Source organism: Vavraia culicis, assembly GCF_000192795.1.
Source record: "Vavraia culicis subsp. floridensis unplaced genomic scaffold supercont1.24, whole genome shotgun sequence".
NCBI lineage: Eukaryota > Fungi > Microsporidia > Pleistophoridae > Vavraia > Vavraia culicis.
In genome coordinates, this window is record NW_007360627.1 from 4022 (window position 1) to 27432 (window position 23411).

The 23411-nt window shown below is 39.7% G+C and overlaps 10 protein-coding genes and 1 non-coding gene across 11 annotated transcripts; 6 read left to right on the top strand and 5 right to left on the bottom strand.

Moving 5' to 3' along the window:
* Positions 1-1504: 1504 nt before the first annotated feature.
* VCUG_01500 (uncharacterized protein) lies at positions 1505-2029 on the bottom strand (the record flags this gene model as incomplete). Its single annotated transcript, XM_008076329.1, has 1 exon — positions 1505-2029. The coding sequence occupies one exon, from the start codon at positions 2027-2029 to the stop codon at positions 1505-1507; it is 525 nt and encodes a 174-aa protein (XP_008074520.1).
* Positions 2030-2068: 39 nt separating this feature from the next.
* VCUG_01501 (uncharacterized protein) lies at positions 2069-2431 on the bottom strand (the record flags this gene model as incomplete). Its single annotated transcript, XM_008076330.1, has 1 exon — positions 2069-2431. The coding sequence occupies one exon, from the start codon at positions 2429-2431 to the stop codon at positions 2069-2071; it is 363 nt and encodes a 120-aa protein (XP_008074521.1).
* A 3255-nt stretch (positions 2432-5686) lies between these two features.
* On the top strand, positions 5687-6022 carry VCUG_01502 (uncharacterized protein; the record flags this gene model as incomplete). The annotated part of the gene is made up of 1 exon (XM_008076331.1): positions 5687-6022. One exon carries the CDS (start codon positions 5687-5689, stop codon positions 6020-6022), a length of 336 nt encoding a protein of 111 aa, XP_008074522.1.
* Positions 6023-8958: 2936 nt separating this feature from the next.
* On the top strand, positions 8959-9561 carry VCUG_01503 (uncharacterized protein; the record flags this gene model as incomplete). Its single annotated transcript, XM_008076332.1, has 1 exon — positions 8959-9561. One exon carries the CDS (start codon positions 8959-8961, stop codon positions 9559-9561), a length of 603 nt encoding a protein of 200 aa, XP_008074523.1.
* A 451-nt stretch (positions 9562-10012) lies between these two features.
* On the top strand, positions 10013-11994 carry VCUG_02845 (uncharacterized protein; the record flags this gene model as incomplete). Its single annotated transcript, XM_008076369.1, has 2 exons — positions 10013-10496; positions 10580-11994. 2 exons carry the CDS (start codon positions 10013-10015, stop codon positions 11992-11994), a joined length of 1899 nt encoding a protein of 632 aa, XP_008074560.1.
* A 933-nt stretch (positions 11995-12927) lies between these two features.
* VCUG_01506 (ribosomal protein L29) lies at positions 12928-13355 on the top strand. Its single transcript, XM_008076333.1, has one exon. The coding sequence runs from the start codon at positions 12964-12966 to the stop codon at positions 13330-13332; it is 369 nt and encodes a 122-aa protein (XP_008074524.1). The 5' UTR covers positions 12928-12963; the 3' UTR covers positions 13333-13355.
* Positions 13356-13959: 604 nt separating this feature from the next.
* On the bottom strand, positions 13960-14437 carry VCUG_01507 (uncharacterized protein). Its single transcript, XM_008076334.1, has one exon. It carries the CDS (start codon positions 14364-14366, stop codon positions 13989-13991), a length of 378 nt encoding a protein of 125 aa, XP_008074525.1. The 5' UTR covers positions 14367-14437; the 3' UTR covers positions 13960-13988.
* A 748-nt stretch (positions 14438-15185) lies between these two features.
* On the bottom strand, positions 15186-16184 carry VCUG_01508 (uncharacterized protein). Its single transcript, XM_008076335.1, has one exon. The coding sequence runs from the start codon at positions 16177-16179 to the stop codon at positions 15193-15195; it is 987 nt and encodes a 328-aa protein (XP_008074526.1). The 5' UTR covers positions 16180-16184; the 3' UTR covers positions 15186-15192.
* A 55-nt stretch (positions 16185-16239) lies between these two features.
* VCUG_02812 lies at positions 16240-16323 on the top strand. Its single transcript has one exon. It is a non-coding gene; the product is annotated as a tRNA-Leu (tRNA).
* A 6009-nt stretch (positions 16324-22332) lies between these two features.
* VCUG_01509 (uncharacterized protein) lies at positions 22333-22804 on the top strand (the record flags this gene model as incomplete). Its single annotated transcript, XM_008076336.1, has 1 exon — positions 22333-22804. The coding sequence occupies one exon, from the start codon at positions 22333-22335 to the stop codon at positions 22744-22746; it is 414 nt and encodes a 137-aa protein (XP_008074527.1). The 3' UTR covers positions 22747-22804.
* On the bottom strand, positions 22804-23170 carry VCUG_01510 (uncharacterized protein; the record flags this gene model as incomplete). The annotated part of the gene is made up of 1 exon (XM_008076337.1): positions 22804-23170. The coding sequence occupies one exon, from the start codon at positions 23168-23170 to the stop codon at positions 22835-22837; it is 336 nt and encodes a 111-aa protein (XP_008074528.1). The 3' UTR covers positions 22804-22834.
* Positions 23171-23411: the final 241 nt, after the last annotated feature.

The window sequence follows — 23411 nt, forward strand, 5'->3', positions numbered from 1 at the left end:
AAGACATACTTTATTCACTACATTATATGGTACAAAGTTTTCAGTTATTTTGTTGTTGGTGTTTCCAGAAATAATTCCGTGACAAACAAAATGCTGATAGCTGGTACTACAGTAAGCACTGTGGTCGAGAGGATGCACAACATGTAGATAAAGCTCGCTGATGATATCTTGCTGAAAGACATGTGATGAGAACATTGTTTCAAGGGAAGACGATCAATGATATCATAATGATGAAAAGTAGCCTGTCAACAATTGACAATTTAAGCGTTTCATACGTGATAAAATCATCTATAGAACAGCATTTGTGCCATCTTCAATGACACTGTTCAAGAAGGATTCTGCGACAATGGCAGAATGTTGTGCAGCTGTCGTGCCAAAGTGTCTTCAATTATATTAAGCGAATTGCTGACACATGTATGACTCTGCTAGAACTAGATATGCCTGACACCGGATTCGTAGAGTCAAAGAAGATATGTGTTTGAAAGTTCTGTTGGTTGAGAACCCTATGAAAAACCAACCAATATTGTGTTTGTTTAACATGCATAATTTTATGATTATGTGACAGGACAAAAAGGTCAACATTTCTACGTCACTCTACAAGCACTGATGGATAAAAGGCATATCAGTCGCTGTTGCCAAACTTACATGACCGAGATAGAACGATAAGAAAGTTCTCTGAAATGTCGCAGGCACAAAGAGACCTAGTGATAAATCGTATATCTAAGGGCTATCATGACAGAGAGTTGGATAGCAGTTGTGTTTTAATATTGCGCGGATTACTTTTTTAATTTTTGTAGCTATACTGCATATGTGCGCGAATACAAGTCTTGCCAACCACTCAATGTCGCTTCATGTGTTGGCACCTGCAGCTATAGAGCCTTATTAGCAACATAGAGGGATTGCTAACAAGAAAAAAGTCGGTTGCACATCATTGATCCGGTATGAAGATCAACTATTCTGGTTGGGTAACGTGTGAAGAGATCGGTAGATGGCTTTTGTGCGATTAAAGCGGTCAGCCGAATCAATGAACACGATGAGTACGATTTGACCCATCAGTCAAATATCACAAAGAAATAAAAACTAGTGCTGTGCTAGTTACTGCTTTCTTGGTATCGAATATTCCTACTGATGACTCCATTTGTGCCGAAGGTTCGCACAAATGTTGAACGAGCATATCAGCGCAGAAGTGATTATGAAACATTGCATAACGCATGACTCGAATCGCTGATCCGGCTATCATGTCATTCAGGGCATGCTAGCTACTTGGTAATCGCTGCAAAATGAATTATCCTAGTCAAAGAAGAAACTGAACACCTCTTCGATATCCACACACTGATGCAATGCGCGTTTCACTCAGATATTCTATTGCAAAACTTAGAATGAAATATTAGGCAAGCATCAACGTTCACTGTGGTGTTTTATAACAGACCAAACAGCGTTCGTAATTTCGACTAGCTAAGTTTCATGTATTGACATTGATTAAGTTATGATGTCTTCCAGAGATTTAAGTATTATAGCAGTTGTTCCTGGGCATCGTACTGATCTCGGTATGGCAAATATGAGATTTTTTGGCTTGCGAACAGTCGGCATAAACAGCTGGATTGTGATTTTCAAAAAATAAACAGCTCTTTGCTGCTAACCTGGTGCCAGAATGATGAACTGTACTAGCATTATGGTGTTGATAAGTAGGAGCAGCGTGATTCTGCAAACATAGAGATACAGATTCCGAGTTCGTTGGTGCTGTTTTGGTTGATAAAATTGTGGATAGCGAAATGACACGGAGAAACGAGTGATGAACGAAGAAACATGTTGGATCGAAACCAGTCGCACTTTGTAAAAGAGTTTCGTGTCTTTTATATGAACAAGATCTTTCATGTAAATTCGCTGCTTTGAACAAGATTTTTTTGATATGCAATCTGCACTTCACAGAGCTTGATTTTTGAGAAAGTGTATATTGAATATTTGCGATGCAGGTCATGGTTTTTTCATGGCGGAGATCGAGAAGATAGTGCCTTTGAAGGTATGTCATTCACTTTGTCGGGCATGTACAACAGTCCTTAGATAGCAGTTATGTCTCCGCGATCCAGAAATCCAAGATGTACGGGGTATTGCTGGTAGTGACATGCTGGAAAGTCCATCTGTACAGAACCTTGACCATCCGTACGATATAGAAGGCGGCCGTGAGTACAGCCACATTCACTAACCTTATTACTAGAATACGAGGACAAACCTCGACTCTGAGGTGTGGATCGACCAAGCTTATTGGAGGTGTAAGTTCCTGGCCGCGTGCGAGAATTGTATCTTGTATTGATAATCGGGAGACTGAATATAGTGGATTTGCCCGAGTGCGTCTCGAAATGGTGTTTGTGAAGAAAATCAACAGTGCGAACATTGTATCAGCTGCTAGACACGGGTAGCGTTCTTGTCCCATGATGTGGATAGATTCTTCAGCCAGTTCTAGCAGATGATCATGTATTTACACGCGCTGGATAGGTGGTAAAAACAGGAACATCTTTGTTTATAGTGTAGTCTTTGAGAGGTATTCCATTATCATCGCTAGCCAGCTGATAGATGACCAAGTCGCGCTCGCGAGGGCTCGTCATACCAGCTGTAACATGCAGATCATAAATTACCAACCAGGGTTATTGCTAATTTTGAATTGATGGCCCGATTTTTTTGCACAAAAAGTTCGACCTAGAAACTGCCGGTGACTCACAGCGTGTTCCAATAAGCACATTCCTGTCACCATACAAGATATTAAAGATTTGATATGGTGGAGAGAATACACGAACTCTGTTGATCGTGCGAAAAATTGCTCAAGTTTTCAGAATATCTCTCTAATGGACAAAGCCACGGCTCTACTGAAGACTCAGATACAACTAGATAGCTCGAAATATTCAGAAAATAATTGACAGCGGCTCTGATTGAATTGCACGCTCGATGAATGGTATGATCTGGCTGTATGTGTGGTCATATGTTACAGTCGCTAGAGTGATTTTAATACGCACGTACAGTGGTAATGCCATGATCACGGATGATCTTGGAACCAGACTGAGAGTATACAAGAGAATCGTTGTTGAGCGGATCTAGACAATACTGAGAAAATGCACATAAAGGCGGCAAGGGTATGGCAATTCTATATTTATAAAGGAAAGATGATATTCTATAGTACTAGCGAATATTTATGCGTAGAAGAACGATATATAGAACGGACCAAGTATTTTTTAAGTTATTGAGTGGATCAACAGGCATTCCTCAGTTTATGTGATACATAATCTTGTTTTATGTGCATAATTGTATCAGAACTGGTTAGTTTGGTAGAGTGCATGTGACTTAGGAGACGTGGAATGCATAAAGGGCGGTGGACAGGCATATTTTTTGTAACTTGAAGTATGTCACGAGCAAACCTCTGACATGGATGGAGAATGAGACTAGAAACATGATGTGTTGAATAAATGTCGGTACGCAATCATTTAGTGATCCTATGATGATTGCACGAAGAAGCACAATCAACCTGTCATTACCGTCTACACACGATGTCAGCCAAATATTTTACCTCAGTATGAAGTTATATTAATTATTCTCGTGTCACTTGTCCAAAAGCTGTGATAAGTAAATTCTAGGACTTGTTTATCAAGCTGTGTCAAATAATAGCTTCTGCTCAAAAAATACTATAACAGTGAAAAAAATAGTGTGATTATTTTCAAGTGCTTTTGGCCTGTAAAAACAGCCTCGACTTAACATTCTCTTGATCACTTGTCTCGCAATATTTTTTGGCATAGCAGCCAATTATTTTAGTTCCTCTGCTCAAGTATTTTTCATCAGTGTATGCACCCTTACTTCTTTTCTGTGGTGTATGTGCCCTTCTCATAAGCATATCAAGTGTTTTACCCTTCTTGTGTTGTCTGTCGAAACAAAGCACAGTTTGAAATCTTCCCTATGGTCCCACATATTGTTTTCTACAATTCATATGCGAGCAATGCATTAACACGCTATGTACATTTATGAACATTGATCAACTGGATTGAAAGCTGGCATGATCGCTGCTTATGCCCGGAATATTTCTTGAAAACAATCTCTTGGGCCACTCCACAGTTACTTATCGGCATGGTTCGACGCGAAACCTTACGGTGTTTTGTGGGTTAAAGCCAACGATTATCTTAGTTGGTATGCTTGTTGTTAAATATTATTGCTTAACAGAGGCGCACTTTCATTTTGATCCGCTGCAATCATTTCTGGTGTTCCAAAAGTGCAAACATGTAGCACCATTGAAGTTTGAAACCGAAAATCAACAGGTCAAATAAAGTTTTGATATGATAACATAGTGTTATTACGTATTTTTATCTTGCCCGCATCCACATTGATATATTTTCTTTCACACAGAGAAAATGTTTGCATCTGACTAACAGGGTATGAGCATGGTATTTTACTTGTCTTTCTGGCAAATATATTTTATATGGTTAGATTGTTGTTTCTGGACAATTCAAAGTTCATTTAGGTGTCAACTAGCATGTCGGATTTTATCTACATATTGCCTGCATTGTAATCTATAGAACATTCGAGACATCTAATTGCATGATACCAGGCACAACACGGTTCTACTGCGGTATTACGAAAGATAATAACTAATTCGTAATAATATGCATATTTTATGATCTCTAACGCAATTGAACCAGAGCTGTGTTTAATATGTTTTATAAGGTTGATAGTTTTTAGATTTTGATCGGCAGTATCTGGTTTTCTGGGTAAGTACACATGGATTCGCTAGTGTAAATTTGAGATACGAAAATAATGGATGTAAAGCTTCATTCGCGGATTGAAATGTGTCTGCACTCGTAGTCATAATTGTGCATCAACAGAAATATAGTGTTTTTTACGTTCTGCCCTGCATGATTTTGTGTGTGGAAATTAGTTAAACGAAAAACATGCTAGAACAAGACGAAAAACAATTATAATAACACGATTGTTAGGCTGTTGTTGCTTACGCCATCCATCGTTCAGTTTTTATACAAGTTTCTGGAAACCACGAAACATGAAGAAATTAACAGATTTTCGCACCTAATGGTAATTTAGTTAAACACATCTCAACAACGAAGAGGCATGCTACATCTTGAATACTGCCTTATCTACAGCTGCAGTCTTCCCGTGAGATGCTACAGTAAACTACAAAATTACAACAGTCATTGGACATGAATATGCCATTAGAGAATACATATTAAAAATGCATCGAACGACAATACACTGCATAAAAAAAGTGTTGACAGGATCATGCCGAACGGAACATATATTTTCGTCCTCGAGATGATCACATCATTTATTGCCGGTGATTCCACTATAATAATGCGCGTATGTTATTGTTGGGTAACTTCAAATTAATTTAGCTACCCACAATGTTCCATTCGTTAATAAAAATTCTTATCTTGTCGTACGTGATGACAAGACATAATCACTATCGCCACGGGATTGTGCACGGTCAAACACTTTGCAAATCGGGCATGTTGGAAGAATCAAAAAAATTAAACATGTCTTCATTCCTGGTATCAAAAAGACTTATCGGAATATCCTGCGATAATATCGGGTCAATATCTCTGTGCGCATTATTGAATAGATAAGGCATAATCGGCAGTCTAATATCCATGTCGTGCCATATACTCTCTCCGCACACCTTTCTTTGGCATCATATCAAATGTTTGTAAGAAATGCATTTGCTCAAGTATCTCAAAGGCAACATGTGTGTGTTATCTGCTATGCTATTATTATAAAGAATTTGGACATACCAATCTATCCACAGATATACTCGGCAAAGTCAAACTCATCTGCTTTTGTCAGCTGTAACATGCTTGTCGACATGCTCACCAGCGACTGGGAATTGCGTGGAAATGACCTGCAAATTTTATGCATGCTTGATCCTTGCGCTGATGAGGAGATGACATGTACAACTGACAACAAACACAGTGTTCCGGAAGAAATCACCACTTCCAAACGTCTCAGAGCTGTTCATTTGAGGAGTAACTCAACATAATCTCTGCTCAAGATGCATCACTGCTTACTTCCATCGCCAGCATTCATCATCGCTTTCATTTGGCGCATCACGTACATCGACAGGTATAAACTAGATGATCAAACTTTCGCTCGGGTAGTTCATCGCTACAATATATCTAGAGCAATACAAAGCGGTTTTGTGCTTTTTTGTACAGATCTATATGGCATACAGCACCAGCACAACAATATTCACCCAGAAAATGCTTAATGTTGTTCAGGCATGAACTAAAAAGCAGCTCTGCCTTGCGTATTTCCTGATGTCGGTCTTGCCTACAGAACAAGACTGTACCAACCGACAATCAACAGCATATCTGTTCGCTTTTTCTTCCACAAGGCATACTGGCATCGCTCTTCTGTTCTCAGTATTTGATTCAGGTCTTAGAGCGAATGCCTGTCGTTGAATATTTCCGTTAGAAGCACATGAAGATTGTCTGTCAGCACATTCTTCGTATTACTAGTGTTGTGCAAGGCTTGCTCATGTCTTTGATGATTCTCATCATGCTTTCAAAAGACATGATGGCTTTAAAACAGAAATAAACATTTGTTGCAAGATGATCAAACACTACACAAAATGATTGAAACATTTCAACCTCACTTTTGGCATAGAAGACCGGCTACAGCAAAATGCATTGAATAAAGACCGCCTATCAACAATTAGTTATATCATCATATTACATCATTCTTTTTCTCATCGAGTTGAACATAATAATTGTTTATTTTGGTGTGGGCACCATTGACCACACATTCGCACCGCTTTTAACAATACCTTGTTACGCGCACAAGCAAACATTTTATTGCTCTACTGTCCAGCAAACAGACAATCATTAGAACCGCTGTTCGTGCTAGCCGAAGCATATATCATCATCAGGTTTTTTCATCGATCTCAATAGTGTGCATTATTAACACATACAAATTTATTTTCAGATGTGACATGTTTGTCTATCTGTAAGTACATGTTGATTCTATTATAGCCAATTTGCATGATTTACATGTCAGACCTGATTTATTCACAGGACACAGCTCGTCAACCGGGAACAAACTCAATAAAAATTGCATATTTTTCCGTATGTAGCGAATTGATGCAAATTCCAAGCCACAAAAAAGCAAATTATTTCTTAATTTATGATTACAAAAGAGTTTAAGCTATCTAATTATGCATTAAAGGAGCTGAATTTTGTTTTCTTAAAATAGACTGAATGTTCTGATCTCATTTTGCATCGATAACAACGGAGACAAATACATCATAAGAAAATTACATATCGGTTTACAATCATGTTTTATTGCCAACCCATCACGATATAGGTGTTTAAGCATTACATGGTTTATCAAGAATACAGAAATGTAACAAAACAACCACAAACGGAAAGACAGAGAATAATAAGTAATATTTGCATAAACATGTGCAACAACTAGTAGCTATGGTATGAATATTATTATCTACATTACTAAATCAAGTAAACATGGTATGCATCGACGAAGAAGGACTGAAGTGTTTCTAGCACAGCCACAAAAAGATTAATTGATGGATCAATATTATGCAGGCAAGATGCTGTGCAAGGCTCCTCCTCGATGATGATGCAACAAATGGCACCTTCACGGTATTAAATGTCACAAGGCGAGATGAGCATCACAAATTTTGTGTTACACTAACCGACGCCAGAACTATAAATCAGCTAAGTTACGAATATAAGGATTCGTTTATGCATATCACTGATGAACGCTCTTTTATCTACCAGCAACAAAAATCTACATCTGATCTGTAGAGTGAAGGATATAATTTGAATTGAAATTACACTGAGAACACGGCAAATGTTTGGGACAAGAACAAATTTTTGGCTTATGAACAACTGTCATGTAAAAAGTGAAATATCGACTTGTGTTCGACTTATAAGTAGGAAACCACAAAATCGAGTTTTACAGTTGTTTAAGGCTTATATCAAGCAGAAGATGATATTGTTCTTTATTCCACTATTTAATATGTTAAATTTGCAATTTCTGAATTTGTTTCTCTTTTATGTTCCCAAATTCGTTCTTTGCATAATCCGTTTAGTAACGAATAAGTGCGCATTCATATTTTAAACCTGCTTGGTACGGTCATTATCCAAGCAGGTTGTGTTACTGAACTATACAGGTGTGAAAATATGGTGTACTCTCACAGAATGCTAGGTCAGGTTTGATACAGTGGTGATCGGGATGATACAGATGTAACAAAGAAAGAAAGGTACTGGTCATAAGTATGCATACTTCATCTCAACGAATAGCCAAATAAAATTACTAGTACGAATTGATGCTTCTTCTGATCACATTAATCGAACAGAAGAGTGATACGTAGTTTATTTAAAAGAAAATACCTCTAATGGCATGAGTGAGAGATGGTTATTGAACAAGCTTTCAAAGAAATGCCAACGGGAGTCATCAGCACGCACCACTTAACAACATTCACCAAACAATGGCAATATATACCGTGCAAAAGCCTCTCACATAACCTTGAGGAACAGAACGAAAGAGTAAACACGTCTAAAACACGTACAACAATACTGAAATCTCTCATGCAGATTTTTATGCACGCATCACACGGATCCACTCATTTGAACAATGACGCTGCACAGGATGTAAATCGAATGCAAGCTGCTTAGCACTGCTGTTTCAAGTTTTGTGTTCAATCACCATCCTGCACTACATACGAGCAGATTGGAATAACGGGTTAGGAATTACCAGACTTACAACACAAACGGATCGTAACAATAGAACGACGACAGTGCATCCATGAACACATTTTTGTTTCTCTGAATGTACCATTTTACAAATCTTTGCGCGTTCGTGGCAAAGCGTTTCGTTTTCTTTCATGCAATTCAAGTTGTTTGCATCATTAAGACAGGACATCATTCATAACATCGGTGTTTAAATGATACGGTCATGCGCACCACACATAACAGTTCCCTACTAATCGTACATTCTATATTTGTAAAAGTAAATACGTGCATACCTCTAACCGCTAGTAAACATTTCTACCAAATACCCCCTTCATTTCTCATCAGTTCACTTTTACCTATTGTGAACAGAAACATAGAACAGCGCAGTACTCATGGTTTTGACCATACCACCGCTGTTCTATCATTATTTTATGTGTTGTTCTCACCGATCTTCAATTTCAATCACCACTACCCCACCCATCTCTTCGTTCAGCCCGTATTACCATTCCATCACCGCATCATCATCCATTACTTACCGCATCTCCTCATTCTACCCTCCATTTTTTTATTTTTTCTCAACCATCCCATTGCAATGAACCGTGCATTACCGAAATCTTACCTAGAAAAAACAATGAACTGCGATGTAGCGCTTTACATGCGCAAGAAAAAGAAATATTACGGCAAATTGCTCGGCATGGATGAGCACTTCAACGTGCTGTTGGATGATGCGTACGAGGAGAATGAGGAGAACGTACGGGTGGGGGTAGGACGGGCGCTCATCAACGGAGGATCGGTAGCTGCGATTGAATTTGTTGATGATCAATAGGACAGGTGCTGCTTGCGCAGTGTCAAGCCACCATGCATAAATGAACGGTACTGATCAAATCTAAAAACGGACCTGAGCGGCTATCCCGTGAATTAAAGGCAATTTGTTACTGATACTCTTCTTTGTACGCATCTTTCCACTCATTCCTGTGAGCAAACCATGATGATCATCTTTGCGTGTTAATTCACAGTAAAAGAGCAATAGCCGTATATTTATGTTTGGAATGGTTGTTCTTTGTCTTAGAACTGATTATCCTTCTCATCATCTCCTTTTTGCATTATCCTTCTCATTATTTCCTTTTTGCATTATAAAACCGGTAATCGCTATTAAACCCTTTCTACAACTTTTCCTTCCTGTTAATGCACAAAATTACAATTAATTGAAAACCGCTCATTTCATTCATGCACCTGTCACTCAACCCGTTTTAATGATAAACTTTAAAGCACCCCTCATGACATCAAACCATCCGCAAATGCTGAACATAAAGATAAACGGCGTATCAACCGAACATGCGTTGAATGTGCGACCGTTGGATCTGTGCACAAAGGGCGACGTGGTCTGCTCGGTCGATGGAAAACTGTGCGATATGATTGTTCCAATGGCAAAGGACTGTACGCTCAGATTTTACACTTTTAACGATAAGGCTGGCAGGGAGGTGTTCTGGCACTCATGTGCACATGTCCTGGGCGCAGCCATTCTCGAACATTGCCCGGATGCTAGGTTGGTCAGCGGTCCACCAACCGAGAACGGATTTTACTACGATGTGGAGGTTGACAGACCGTTCACCGAAAAGGATGTACGTGATATCGAGGAGCGTGCTCAACGCATAATCAAGGAGGGAAAATCTTTTAAGCGTATTTGGATGGAAAAGGACGCATTACTGCAGTTTTATGCGCACAACGAATTTAAGCGTTATTTTGTTGAACGAGCGACTAGTGCAAAGGATAGCTCTGCCGGTCAGAAAGACAGTGCCAATGATGATCACCCTATCGGTCATTCACATCATGCATCAATAAAGAAGGTTGCTGCTCGTGCTACGAGATGGGCACGTTCATCGATTTCTGCAACGGCCCGCACGTACACAACACGCGTGTCATAAAAACTTTTGAGATCACAAAAATGGGTGCGTCGTATTTCCTTGGCGACAAGGACAGGCCAAGCCTGCAGAGGCTTTACGGTGTTGCGTTTCCCTCAAAGGCACAACGCAATGAGTACTTCGCATTCATCGAAGAGGCTAAGAGGCGCAATCACAAAGTAATCGGTCAGGAGTACGATTTGTTCTGGTTCAGTGAACTGAGTCCTGGCAGCGCCTTTTTCATAGAAGGCGCGTTTATTTACAATGCATTGATGAATTTCATGCGCCGTGAGTATCGCAAGCGGAACTTCACGGAGGTGATCACACCGAACATGTTCATGACAAAGCTGTGGGAGACGAGCGGGCACCTCCAGAACTACAAGGATGACATGTTCGTGCTCACGGTCGATAAGAACGAATGGGCGCTCAAGCCGATGAACTGCCCCGGGCATTGCCTGCTATACGCACGCACAGCGCGCAGCTTCCGCGAGCTGCCGATCCGCATGGCCGACTTCGGCGTACTGCACCGCAACGAACTGAGCGGCACACTCAGCGGTCTCACACGTGTCAGGCGCTTCCAGCAGGATGATGCACATGTGTTCTGCTTGCTCGAACAGGTCGAGCAGGAGATTTTGCATAATCTTGAATTCATGCGCCATATCTATGCGGTTCTTGGTTTTGAGTTCGAGCTCACACTGAGCACGCGACCGGAGAAATATCTCGGTGAGAGGAAGGACTGGGATGTTGCGGAAGAGTACCTGAGACGGGCGCTGCACACATTTGGACGTGAGTACACGGTAAATGAGGGCGATGGTGCGTTCTATGGGCCAAAGATCGATGTAATTCTCCTTGATGCACTCAAGCGGCGGCACCAGTGCGCAACCATCCAGCTCGACTTTCAACTGCCAATCCGCTTTAACCTGCAATGCAAGACGAGTGACGGCACAGTAAGGCCTGTCATGATACACCGTGCCCTTCTCGGCAGTATTGAGCGCTTCATCGGTATACTCATTGAGAACTACGGCATAAAACTGCCGTTCTGGCTATCGCCCAGGCAGATTGCCGTTGTGCCCGTGAGCAACGCGCTGTCCGCGTATGCAAAGCACGTCCGTGACGTTCTTCTTGACTACGAAGTGCGGGTGTACGACAGCGAATTAACGCTCAGCAAAAGAATCAGGAATGCAGAAACGGATGGGTATGCCGTAGTTCTGGTGGTGGGCGAGAAGGAAAAGGAAGAGAATGCGGTGATGGTCAGAAAGTGCAACCTTAAAATGAACCTTGACATGTTCAGAGACAAAGTGGAGAAAGGAGTGAAAGAATATGTCAAGGATATTCATGCAGTGTTGCAGGACATTTAAGGTAAAATTCTCTTCTTATGTTTCCTTAGGACAGTGTTTATGCGTCTCCAATGCCATGTTTAGGCAGATTAACTGTGATTATGTGCATTACCACACTGATTTACAACATTAATTCTGCCTATCTATTCATATGCATAAAAAATTTGAGTAATGATTGCAGCTGTACAACTATCAATAAAGCATTTGTGCATTTACACGCACGTGTTAATCCGTTTTACTGCAAATATCTTCTTCGCTGCTGATTCCTTTCTTAATGCATGTTTACGCATAAAACGGCATTTCATGCCACCAAGTTCATCCGATTTATTTCCCCGTTCATGATCGGATTATGGTGCGCTGTTCATCGCGTTTTAAGATCGTCCTCATTTACAGCTTCTACTCATCATGCGAAGTGCACCATTTCCTTATGCTGCACAGTGTAGTCTTTTATGGTTCATGCTGTAAGGAATACGATTCGCACGATGTTTCTTAAACGAGCGAAAACTTAATTTACTACACTACCAGTCGGGCGTACCTTAGAATAGGTCTGTGCGTCTCTTCGTATCATACCTTATCGATGCGTTTACACACTCGTTCTTCCTTAAAATTTGCTCAATTATCGTACCGCAATCACAAAGTGCATCTATTCCCATAATTTGAAGGATCATCTGTAGAACGTACCGTTCTATGTGCAGTATGGGCCCTCGTTCGAGTGCATCACTTATTCTTCATCTCATTTTTTGAAACAGCTACGTTAAATATTACATTACTTGCTGTAACGTGTTGAACTGGCAGGTAAATTTACGGTTATTTGCAGTTCTTTCCCTGTTCTGTTTATTCATGCACAAAATAAAGAATAAATTTATTTACTGCCCTGCTGCTCATGCATCGATGTCCTTATCGTACAGCACCTGTGAAAAACGTACTTTAATAAAAATATTTTATGCATGGCACGGTGCATAAAATATTTTTAATTCAGTACCCCTAAAAATGAAAGTAAATGCGAAGGACCTTCGTTGCCTTACGCTGTCCGAGGTTGAAGAAAGATACAAGCAGGTAAAGACGGATCTCCTGCACATGCGTCAGAGAGAGCAGACGCAGACTGTCAAGCCGCACGAGATATACCAGGCGCACAGGAATGTTGCAGTGGTGATGACCATTTTGACAGATAAGAAAAAGGAGGAGGCTGTAGCAGCAGCGTTTGCTGCGAATGGCAAAGTGCCAAAGCAATTTTTGACTAGACTTACGAAGAAAAAGAGAATGGCACTGAGCAAGGAGCAGCTCAGAAAGTGCAGGAACGGCAAGTCAAGGGCGTACAAGGGTGGGTTGAGGCGAGTGCTGTTTGCTTATGCGCCGTAAGAAATAAAACGATTTTTAATTACTGTGGTTTGATGGTTTACGCGTATGGCCCGTACAAAAAATTTACGTGTATGAATTCATGTGCTCATGTTCCTGTAAGGGTGACACTTACGATGCCGCTTATCCGTGTTTGAAGTTGTTGACAAACAGACAAGAAGAAACACCTTCACTATTTTTAAGAATGAGCTTTTTGCTTTCAGCAGTACTTATCTCAGACCTGGCGGGGGCGCCTTTGTTTATGGCCCGTTTTATCGGTAAATTAAGTCCAATGATCGTTTGATACCACGCTTGGATGAACGATCAGTCTCATGAGAACAAAAATTATGGCACTGGTCTGGCATAGGGTAGATTGCCGGCAGCCCTTTCTTTATCTTTTATTTACCAGCGTACCCAACTCAAGGACAAGTACGTGATCATCACTAAATTTACGTCACAGATCAAGCATTAATGCAAATAAAATGTTAAAATTATCAACTCCTTATGCAAGGCTTGAATAACGCGTCCCTTCTGACCAACAAATAAGACTATCACACTAAATTATGGGTGCGATCAGAAAATAAGATTTAACGCATAAACAGATCGCATCAAATTATTAAAACACCAATGCATAAACACGCCACCCTTAGATCGGCTAAATATTTTTAATGATCCTCCGTTCATCTCTTCACCCCGACATTCATATTCTTGGTGACCTTGCCTCGCTTTTGGAACACGCTCTCAACTTTTTCTTTCTTGCCCACCACACCTTTCTTTACCTCCTCAACCGCCTTCTTAGGCAAACACGGGAAACCACGCACAATCTTGGGCGGTACAATCCTCTCTCTTTCCTTCTTATGCACAGCACCGCCTTTCTTGTGGAAGAACCGTGCACCGAGAGTCCACAGCACCTTCTGCGGCTTTACGTTACGCGTAAGGTACGAGCGCGCTTTTCCTGTGCCGGTGAGCTGTGCACGACCATCATGCTGTACTTTGTATGTGCCTTTTGCCTTTAGAACGTCTCGGCCTGAGAACACGCATTTTCCTTGTGTCACCATTCTGGAGGGGCGTAGCAAATTTTTTTGTTTTAGTTTCGCGCGAACGAATAAGAACGATGCGTGTGGACCGTGCCAAGGAAAGGGCATGAATCGTTTTGTATGCGCATAAAAAATAATTATGAATACAATCAATAAGTGCATAAACAAGAGAAGAATATCTCGATGATGAGCAGCCTGCGTGGTAGAAGAATGGTATTGCATGGAATGAGCAGCAATACTTGGTACTGATGAACAGCTACTCACCAAGGAAGTGCCTGCAACGTTCACCAAATCATACTTATGTGATGAAACAAAGAGAACGACAGCAAATCACTCATGGCAATAGACACATGAAGACCACCACGTGTTTTAGAGCGACATGTTCAATTTAACATGTGTGCAACATAATCAGGGACAGTGAACCTTAGGCATAGATATGTAGGATTGGTTGCAAGCACGCACAACGGTTGATTTTTAAGTACAAGGAACGATCAACACAGCGTGTCTTACCAACTGATGGTGCGTCCTGCTCTGCTGTACATTTCAACCGACACCATTACTTACACAGATCAGCAATCCCATGGTAACACAAATCAGCAAGCACTTCCTGACCGATACAAGGAATGTTCCTAACTGTGAACGCGGTACACCGAACAAAAGCATTTTATGTGCTGATACCACGCTGTGCACGCATCACAGACCTCGGTTTAGCGCATAACCTCCCGATAGTGGATCTGTAACCATAATGTACTCAACACAACCTGTTCAACCGAATCAATCAGGGCACGTTCCCCATAAAATTGCACCATGCAGCGGTAACACATGCTATAAACAAACGTACTTTTAATTAACTCGTATACGAGAGGATGGCATGCACAGCAAAATGTTCACCTATCGGGAAATCCTTGCTCAGGATACGCGCGTAGTTGAGATCCAATGCCGTTGCAGGGTCTCGCAAGATGATGAAATCACGCTGTATCCCATCGGAGTGTTCCATCTTGCCGTGAACGGTCGTCATGTCAAGTTCCTTGTTATTCGGATCAAGGTCTACGAGGTTCTTGTACCCGGATCGTAGGAGCTTCTGCATCTCTGGTGAGAGTGATCCTATGCCACCTGCAAAGAAAACGGGCTCGTTGCTGATCGACGGATCGCCTTTTATGTCCGATATGATGTTGGCGAGCTGCCCTTCAACCATCCCCTTGAACGTGCTGTACAGATCGATGTTTACGACCGTGAACTTCTTGCCTTTGCGTGTGTCAGAGAGCACGACATACGACCCATACACTTGCCCTTTTTGGTTCCTGAAATACCCGGTCTTGATCGGCCGCAACACTCGCTTGTCAATGAATATGGGCAGATAGTAATGTGCAGATGAGAGCGGGTCCTTCGTGAACACATCATCGGTAAGCATCCCATAGTGTTCGTTGATAAGCTTCCTGATGCGTGCTAATAGCGGTTCACGCACACCCTGCAGCACCATCACCGTAGGATGCGCGTGATCAAGAATTTCATGCATGTACGATGCTATCTCCTGGTTCATAGGTACTGTACTTATTTCAGACGCAAGATTAAGCGTGAACAGGCTCAGGTCGCCGTATCTGTCTGGCGGCGGTGTGGTAATCTCATGGTTCTCGTAATGTCCGCCCATCTCCAGCACGTTCTGCAGGTTTTTGAGCGAGGTCTTTGAGTCGAGCAGGGGGTCCCATTTTGTTTCGTAGTACAGACCAGTACGTGGCAGCTTGTTGGGCCGGTTAAGACCGTTCGGTACGGCGTTGGTAGTGTCAACGGCCTGCCGGCAGCTTATGAGAAGTAGAACGGGTAATATTTTGTACATTGCATGTTTCGTACATTCTTTATTTTAATGGTTAAGATGAAACGATCTGTCGCGGCGTGAGACAAGGTGGCCGAGCGGTCTATGGCGCTGCCTTCAGGTGGCAGTCTTCTTCGGAAGGCGCGGGTTCAAATCCCGTCCTTGTCAACGCTTTTACTATTTTAATACGGGGTCTCCTGATATGTATTGCAGCGTGGATGCACGGCATCTGTTGCTCAATCTGGAACAATTTGTTGCACAATTCTCCGTTCATTGCGGCTCATTTTTATTAATCTTGCACTGCCGGCCACGTGGCACAAACGGTGTACTCCATTGTGTGTGGTGCACCAGTGTTGTATACGTTGTCGCAGATCAATGCCTGTCATTGTATCATCGTAGTACGTAGGACGCACTCTGTGTGATGTCATACCTTTTTATGTTACATCCGTAAATCCAGCAGCAGCTCCTTATTGCATCATCTATGTACATACACACTGACTTGTCCCGTTCCACCATGCAAAACGCGCCATAACAACCACTGCACGCGATGCTCAACCACAATACTTCCCTCATATATTTGTTGTCAAATTTTAGTACGTGCACGGCAACTAAGACATAACCCAGATAAAACATACATTTCGAGCTGCTCATCCATTTTTGAAATATTTTCGCTCTTTCTATGCCACCTGCACACAAATACTTTCCTGGTGTTTTTCATCCATCAGTTCAATTATTCCTTCTATTCCGGTGATTACCATTCATCAAAACCTATTCGTGTTAACCGATCGCAATTGTGCCATTTAACCTGTTCGCTAAGTGCAATATGAGGAACATTACCAGCTTAGCAATTGTTGAGATGGACACTCCATCCCTACAGCCGTCATTATGATGAAACAGTGGCGTGCTGATATGAAGTGAAACAAATTTCGTTTTCCAAGGTATCATAACTAGAATGAGGAATACGACTAGCATGCGATGAGGACCATAATTAAAATTATAGACAGAACGATAGAATAATACCGATTATATCACCCAAGAAGGTATTAGCACATCACAGTGCATATCAGCGGATCTTTCTTTGCGTACCGCAATAGAATACATATTACGTTCTTGATTGCACTCCATTTGTAGTTCCTGGTTGCGAAAAGATAAACTTTAATTCCCAACATGAGGTGTTGTATTCATCGTATCGGTGCATTCTTTGTACGTCTTTTATCTTTGCTCTTTATTTTGCACGACCTACCACGGGCAATGAAAGGTTCTACCGCTCACTCCATTTGGTCCTCATGAATTACAAATCGTTCCTCTGTGGAACAAAAGCATTTTGCGAATCATTGCATGTACTCCCTCTTCGTGTTTACACCATGAATGTAATATTCATTTGTATTTTTCGTGTTGGTTATTGTGACTCATAGCACGTATCAAATACGGAGCAAGGCTCTTTTTTAATTTGACTTACTGTCGCTCTTCAGAATGTAAACATTCATCGTGTATGATGGAAATGCGGTGCACTGCGAAATACTACAAAGTTTTTCGGTCCATACCGTGATTTTAGAACGAATCGTACGTGCTCGTTTGGTACAACTATGTATTTCACGTAAAAAAGAATTTGTTTGGACTTATCCGTACCATTCACAAAACTAACAAACGAAAACGTACATCTGGACAACCGCGCGATCGCAATAGCATCTTATAAAATTAAAAGTCATCTTTAAACATTTATATTGCCAGTATCATCGGAAATCGTGTTTTGAAAATTTACGGACGATTTTGAATTAATACTTTTTTAGAAGATTCCTTTTGTGGCATATGGAATACAAAATAGAAAATTGGTGTTTTGTTCATTTGCATGTATTACGTTGTGTAAAACTTGTTGAAATGGCTGATTATCAAACCTTCTTTACAGCACAATTTTGATCATGCAGCTGTGTTATCAGGGTAAAAAATTTAAAAGAGTGGATCAGAATATGTTTTGCTTGTGGAGCAGAGCACGGAGACGCAATCATGTTTAAAATGTAAGTTGAGATGTACTGTATGAATTGGTGATAGTTATGATTTACGGGAAATGACTTGGTTCTCATAAGGTAACATAAACTGCGCTTGGTTAGAATGCGAATCGAATAGAAAGCGCTAGTTAAAAAAAGGATTAGGTTAGAGATAATGATTGGATAAAGGATAAGAATGGAGTGAAGCGTATCGTTTTGCTATGAATAATAAAATAGAGAGTAATGATCAAACACGAAATAACTGTAGGTCAAATAGGGAATAATGACAGATATTGATGAAATGTAAATTAAATCATGAATGTTGATTGAGTAAGTACTATAAAGCAGAACATATTTGTTTTTTGCAAATGTGTAAAAACGAGGAAAGAAAGCAAATATAAACTGTATTAAATTAAGAATTTGGTATAAACTGGTTGTTGGCCAAACATATGTGAATACTAACCGATTTAAATTATGACTTGTGATGAACGAGTAGTGATGGGCTAATAATAATCAATTTAGTGGCGGCATAGACAACAGTAGACCAATAAAAACACATACTTCCCAATATTCAGTGGACTTGCACATAAACACAAATTAAATTATCTTGGAAAACAGTTCTAAATAATGTGGCAGACATGTGTTTGATCAAGCATTAGCAATATGGACATTCCTTATTGGTGGACTGTGCTGTGGCTGTTTGGATGTATCGGTTTGGTATAAATAAACAAATAACGCGCTTCATCAACTGTTTAATGCTGGTATGCTGAACATCGCTTGTATGATCGCGGATGCACATGCTTATTCCTTTTTTGGGTCGCTAACACCGTGTGCTGCATATGTGCACTTATCCAATTATGTATACGTATTCAAATTGCATGTTTCCATTCGCATAATTATACAAAACAAGACAATTCGAATGTTTCAATCGGCCAAATTATGAGACGTTTGACGTATACAGATATGACATTTGGCATCAACATGATTGAAAACATACCCCAATGCACTTTCTTCCTCGGTTCTGTATTAGCACGTCCTATAAATATTCTAATTGTGTTTAACACACTCGTAAAGCGCATAAAATTTTTATTTGTCCTAATATGGCATCATTAATACACTAAGCATATAAAGAAATGATTTGTTTATTTACCCTGCAACACACAGAATACCAATCAAACAGCTTTATTGTACACACATGTAAACCTTGGGGTTGCAACAGTGCACACACGACGCAAAATTCCCGCGGAATGGGCCATTTTAACACGTCAAAAATGTTGTTGAGACGTCACCGATAACCATAGAGATTAAGCGGTTCAAATCAAGTGCCGACTATAAAAATAAGAAAATGAAAGAGCCGCAAATGATTACAGATAGATAAACGAGTTGGTATGGTTGCTTGAAAAACCAACTTAATCAAAAAAACCATTCAAAAAAGGAAGGTTGTATGAGAATTCCATAACTACCATAAGAAACACATATAGAAATACCAACAATAGAGGACATACAGCAAAACAACATTGCATAGTTATGCTGCTTAAACGTATAGAATAGAAATTTTTTACAGCAAGAACTCATAATCATACCCACATAAATTTATACCACTCGGGTTGTTTTGAATAACTAATAAAATTTGACCCTCATGAAGATTAGGAATTATAGATGTCTAGAAATTCGACAGTTATTGCTCGATAATGATCAGCCGTGGATACTGTCGGCGAGAACAGAATGTCTTGTATTGCTGTAAAGTAGTCAGCAACTGTTCAAGAACATTGTTGTTTCGTTTCGATATATTTTTCAGCACAAAACCGCACACATTGTGCTGGTTCATTGCCAATTTGATATTTGTTTCGACATTATATGGTAATTATTATGAAATTACTATTTTTCTTTTTTTCTAAAAAATTATTTTTTTCGAAAATTAAATTATTTACAAGAACGTATCATTCGATATGCAAGACACCGTCATAGCGGTTCTGCCAATGCAATTCATTTCGAAAACAGCATTAGGAACGAACATGCAAACAATTTGTTTCATTGTTTCTTAATACTATAATGTTACTTCAAACGGGCCTGGAATGTTATTTTAAATTCCAAACCAGCCGAAATTTGCATAACAAACCCGTGTTAGCACCATAATCTCTGGTGCTAAACAGGATCATTGCAGAAAAAAGTTATTTGTCTCGAAAATCATTTCTTTTCAGCGATAAAAAATTTTTAAAAGCATTTCATCGGCTGTCAACACATCCGTAAAACAGTGCTTTCGAATCGACAATGAGGCGTCCAAAAAAGTTTGGAATCGCCAATTCGGTACAATTTATATTATTTCCGACATAATATTCAAAATGACGGATTTCGAAACCAATGGTCTTCTTCATGGCGGAATCTCGAATTAATGATCGTCATTCGAAAAAATCAATGTATCGAAAACAAAAAATGCAAAAATGGCAACTATGCCAAAATTACCATTGCATTCTTGTATATTTATGTTTCGAGACGAATCTGTCACTTTGTGACCCGAAATGTATAATGCAGCACTGTGTGTTGACATTCGACGTTCTTGTCTACCATTATAATCGGATGTGCGATTGCAGATCATTTCGTGGATGCAATCAGTGATTTTCTTGGCAACGGGGTATAAATATTTAGATTTGTACCTTAAAATTTTGTTGCTCAGAAAAATTCACCTGCTAACTAAATTCAACCGGACATTGTTACTATTGTAGGTTTACTACTTGCGAATCATAGGCCTGATGTTCAACTGTTTTTGACATTGTTCTACTTTACCTCTAATTATTTTCGAAGGAATGTACATTATTATATTTATTTTTTCATAAAAAGGAAAAAAAGTCGATAGTGGCATTTCTATCAAAAAAGACTTGTCCGATCCAATTTATTCGTATCGACATGTCACAGCTACTTATGGTGATAGACAGCGAAATAAGAACATTTTATGCCATCCATAAATGTGTCATTATATTTTTTTAATATTTCGTATTTAGAAGGCGGTGCATTAATTATGTCCATTTTTTCATATTTTTGTTTTTTTGATGCGCATTTCTTTATGTCTGTCATTTTAATGGAAGGCATTTGATGCATCATTTAGTAAATCGCATTCTATTTCCATCATGTACGTCTTAGCCGTCATTTTCTTTTTTTTCACGAATGTCTACAACTTTCATCAATATGACTTCTCTGTGATCATATAATTTTCATTCTTTAATTTTTTTTATTTTTGAATTTAATTTATCACGATTTCCATTTTTTAATTTTTATTTGTTGCAGTTGCCATTTTTCTTAAGATATATTTGGCATAATTTTCTTCTTTTACACTTCTCATTCTTTTTGCATTCCTTTATTGCTGTTACATTTTTCTTGCCTCTTATTACATTTATCTGCTTTTTTGTGGCCATCTCAATATTTTTTAATGTGCATGCCTTCATATTTCGGCTCGCTGCTCACTTTATGTTGAATGGTATACCAAGGCATCAGCTCTCATCTGTCATTTCTGCTTGCTCTTTGCCATTACAGAACTGCAAAGGACAGCAATTAAATCGACGAGTACCACTCTGCATACAACAATACATTTGCATATTTTTGTGTGCCGCCACTTTCTGATAGCGTTTGACATCCTATCAATCGCTAGTTTGCAATCAAAATGTAAATTAAAACAACAATTAACATTTTATTTACGTATTGCATAAAAAGCGTATCACAGGCCGACAAACGCTTACAACAGCGTGAAAGCGTTAGCGGAGCGAAGCAAAAAAGGGTGCTTTCCAAAGCAAATGCTCATTTACTAATTTAAACTAATTAACCGAATTGATTTTGAAACCTCACTTGCTTACTTCTTTCGGAACATTGGATGGTTTTGATTGACAGGTTGTTCTAGAGGAATTAGCGAGTAAATGATTGAGCACAGAGCCGGGTTCGCCTATTTGTTCAGGTTTTCCAACGCACAAATTTGTTTCACTGATTTGATCGTGTTCGTCGCAATCAAAACCGTGTTTTGTCCTGAAGTGTGATCTGATAGGGTTCATGCACGTTTTGCATGTCAGTAATACCGTGATTTGCATTTGTTTCGTGCACGTATTTGCTTTCTCATCGTAATTTCAAATTATTCCCTTTACGCCACTGATATCAAAAAAGGTTTATACGCGTCATACACGTTTTAGGGCATAATGTTGATCTACTGATGTGTATTAAAATCGTTGAACACGCTTTGTTTCGTTTTACACTTGATAGTTTTGTTTTGACTTCTGCGTGTTCCACAACAGAGATAGTGTCACATGATGTGGTTTTCTGTGTTAAAAAACTATTTAGGAGCCATATCCTTACCTCATACCAAAATTTGTTCCTTGCGCTGTTGTTATTCTCGTTACATATTCTTGTTCTTTATATTTTCATTCATTTATCACTATTGGGTCGTCCACGTTCATTCCATATACGTTCCTTGTTTTTTATCTATTTATGTCATTTGTTTTCTTCACCATTCTTATGTCATTTGTTTCTTCAACTATTTTCTTCACCATTCTCTTCATTAATCGTTACTACGCATCTCCCACACCACTCCCACCGCTCACATCTACAATGCACCATAGAAACATAAAAAATAAAGATTCATGCGTTGCCGCTCTCAATATGCAACATTTATACAAATCCAAAACGCATTATTAAATATTTTATTTATAAACATTTTATCTCTGAATTCTTGAGTTATCCTTGTTGCGGTCCAACAGCCCCGTTGCTATCTCTGCAAGTGCGTGCAGTCCCTTGCAGTCCACAGCATTGTCATCGTAATACTGTCTCTCCAGCCCATGTCTACTCTTCGTTTTCTGTCTCTGATTCTGGAACCAGATTTGGATTGTCCGGGGCCTCATTCCCAGGATTTTGGCCAGCTCCTCACGAGCCTCAGTCGACGGAAACATATTTCTGTTGAAATAGTTCTTCAGGACTTTCGCCTGACTGTTAGTCATCACAGTCCTGTTCCGTTTTTTAACTTCGTACGATTTTTCCAAATTTTCCTCGTCCATATTTTATCAGGCGTTTTTTTCTAATATTTATAAAATTAATTTGTCAAATCAATCTCATTGTTTCGCAAGTTGAAAAATATGGCAAATTTTCTGATTTTTCATTTGCTCGATTAAGAAATATTGATTTATGAAAGAAAGTTAGCCGCTAACAGCGGTGCATAAAAACGGCGTAGCACCAATAAAACGCGCTGTCAAACATGATTACGATATATGTGCATGGCACACGCGCTGAGAGGAGTTA

Coding starts and splice junctions, on each gene's coding strand:
- VCUG_01507 (XM_008076334.1), bottom strand. CDS start 14,366: ATGGTGACACAAGGAAAATGCGTGTTCTCAGGCCGAGACGTTCTAAAG.
- VCUG_01508 (XM_008076335.1), bottom strand. CDS start 16,179: ATGTACAAAATATTACCCGTTCTACTTCTCATAAGCTGCCGGCAGGCC.
- VCUG_01506 (XM_008076333.1), top strand. CDS start 12,964: ATGAAAGTAAATGCGAAGGACCTTCGTTGCCTTACGCTGTCCGAGGTT.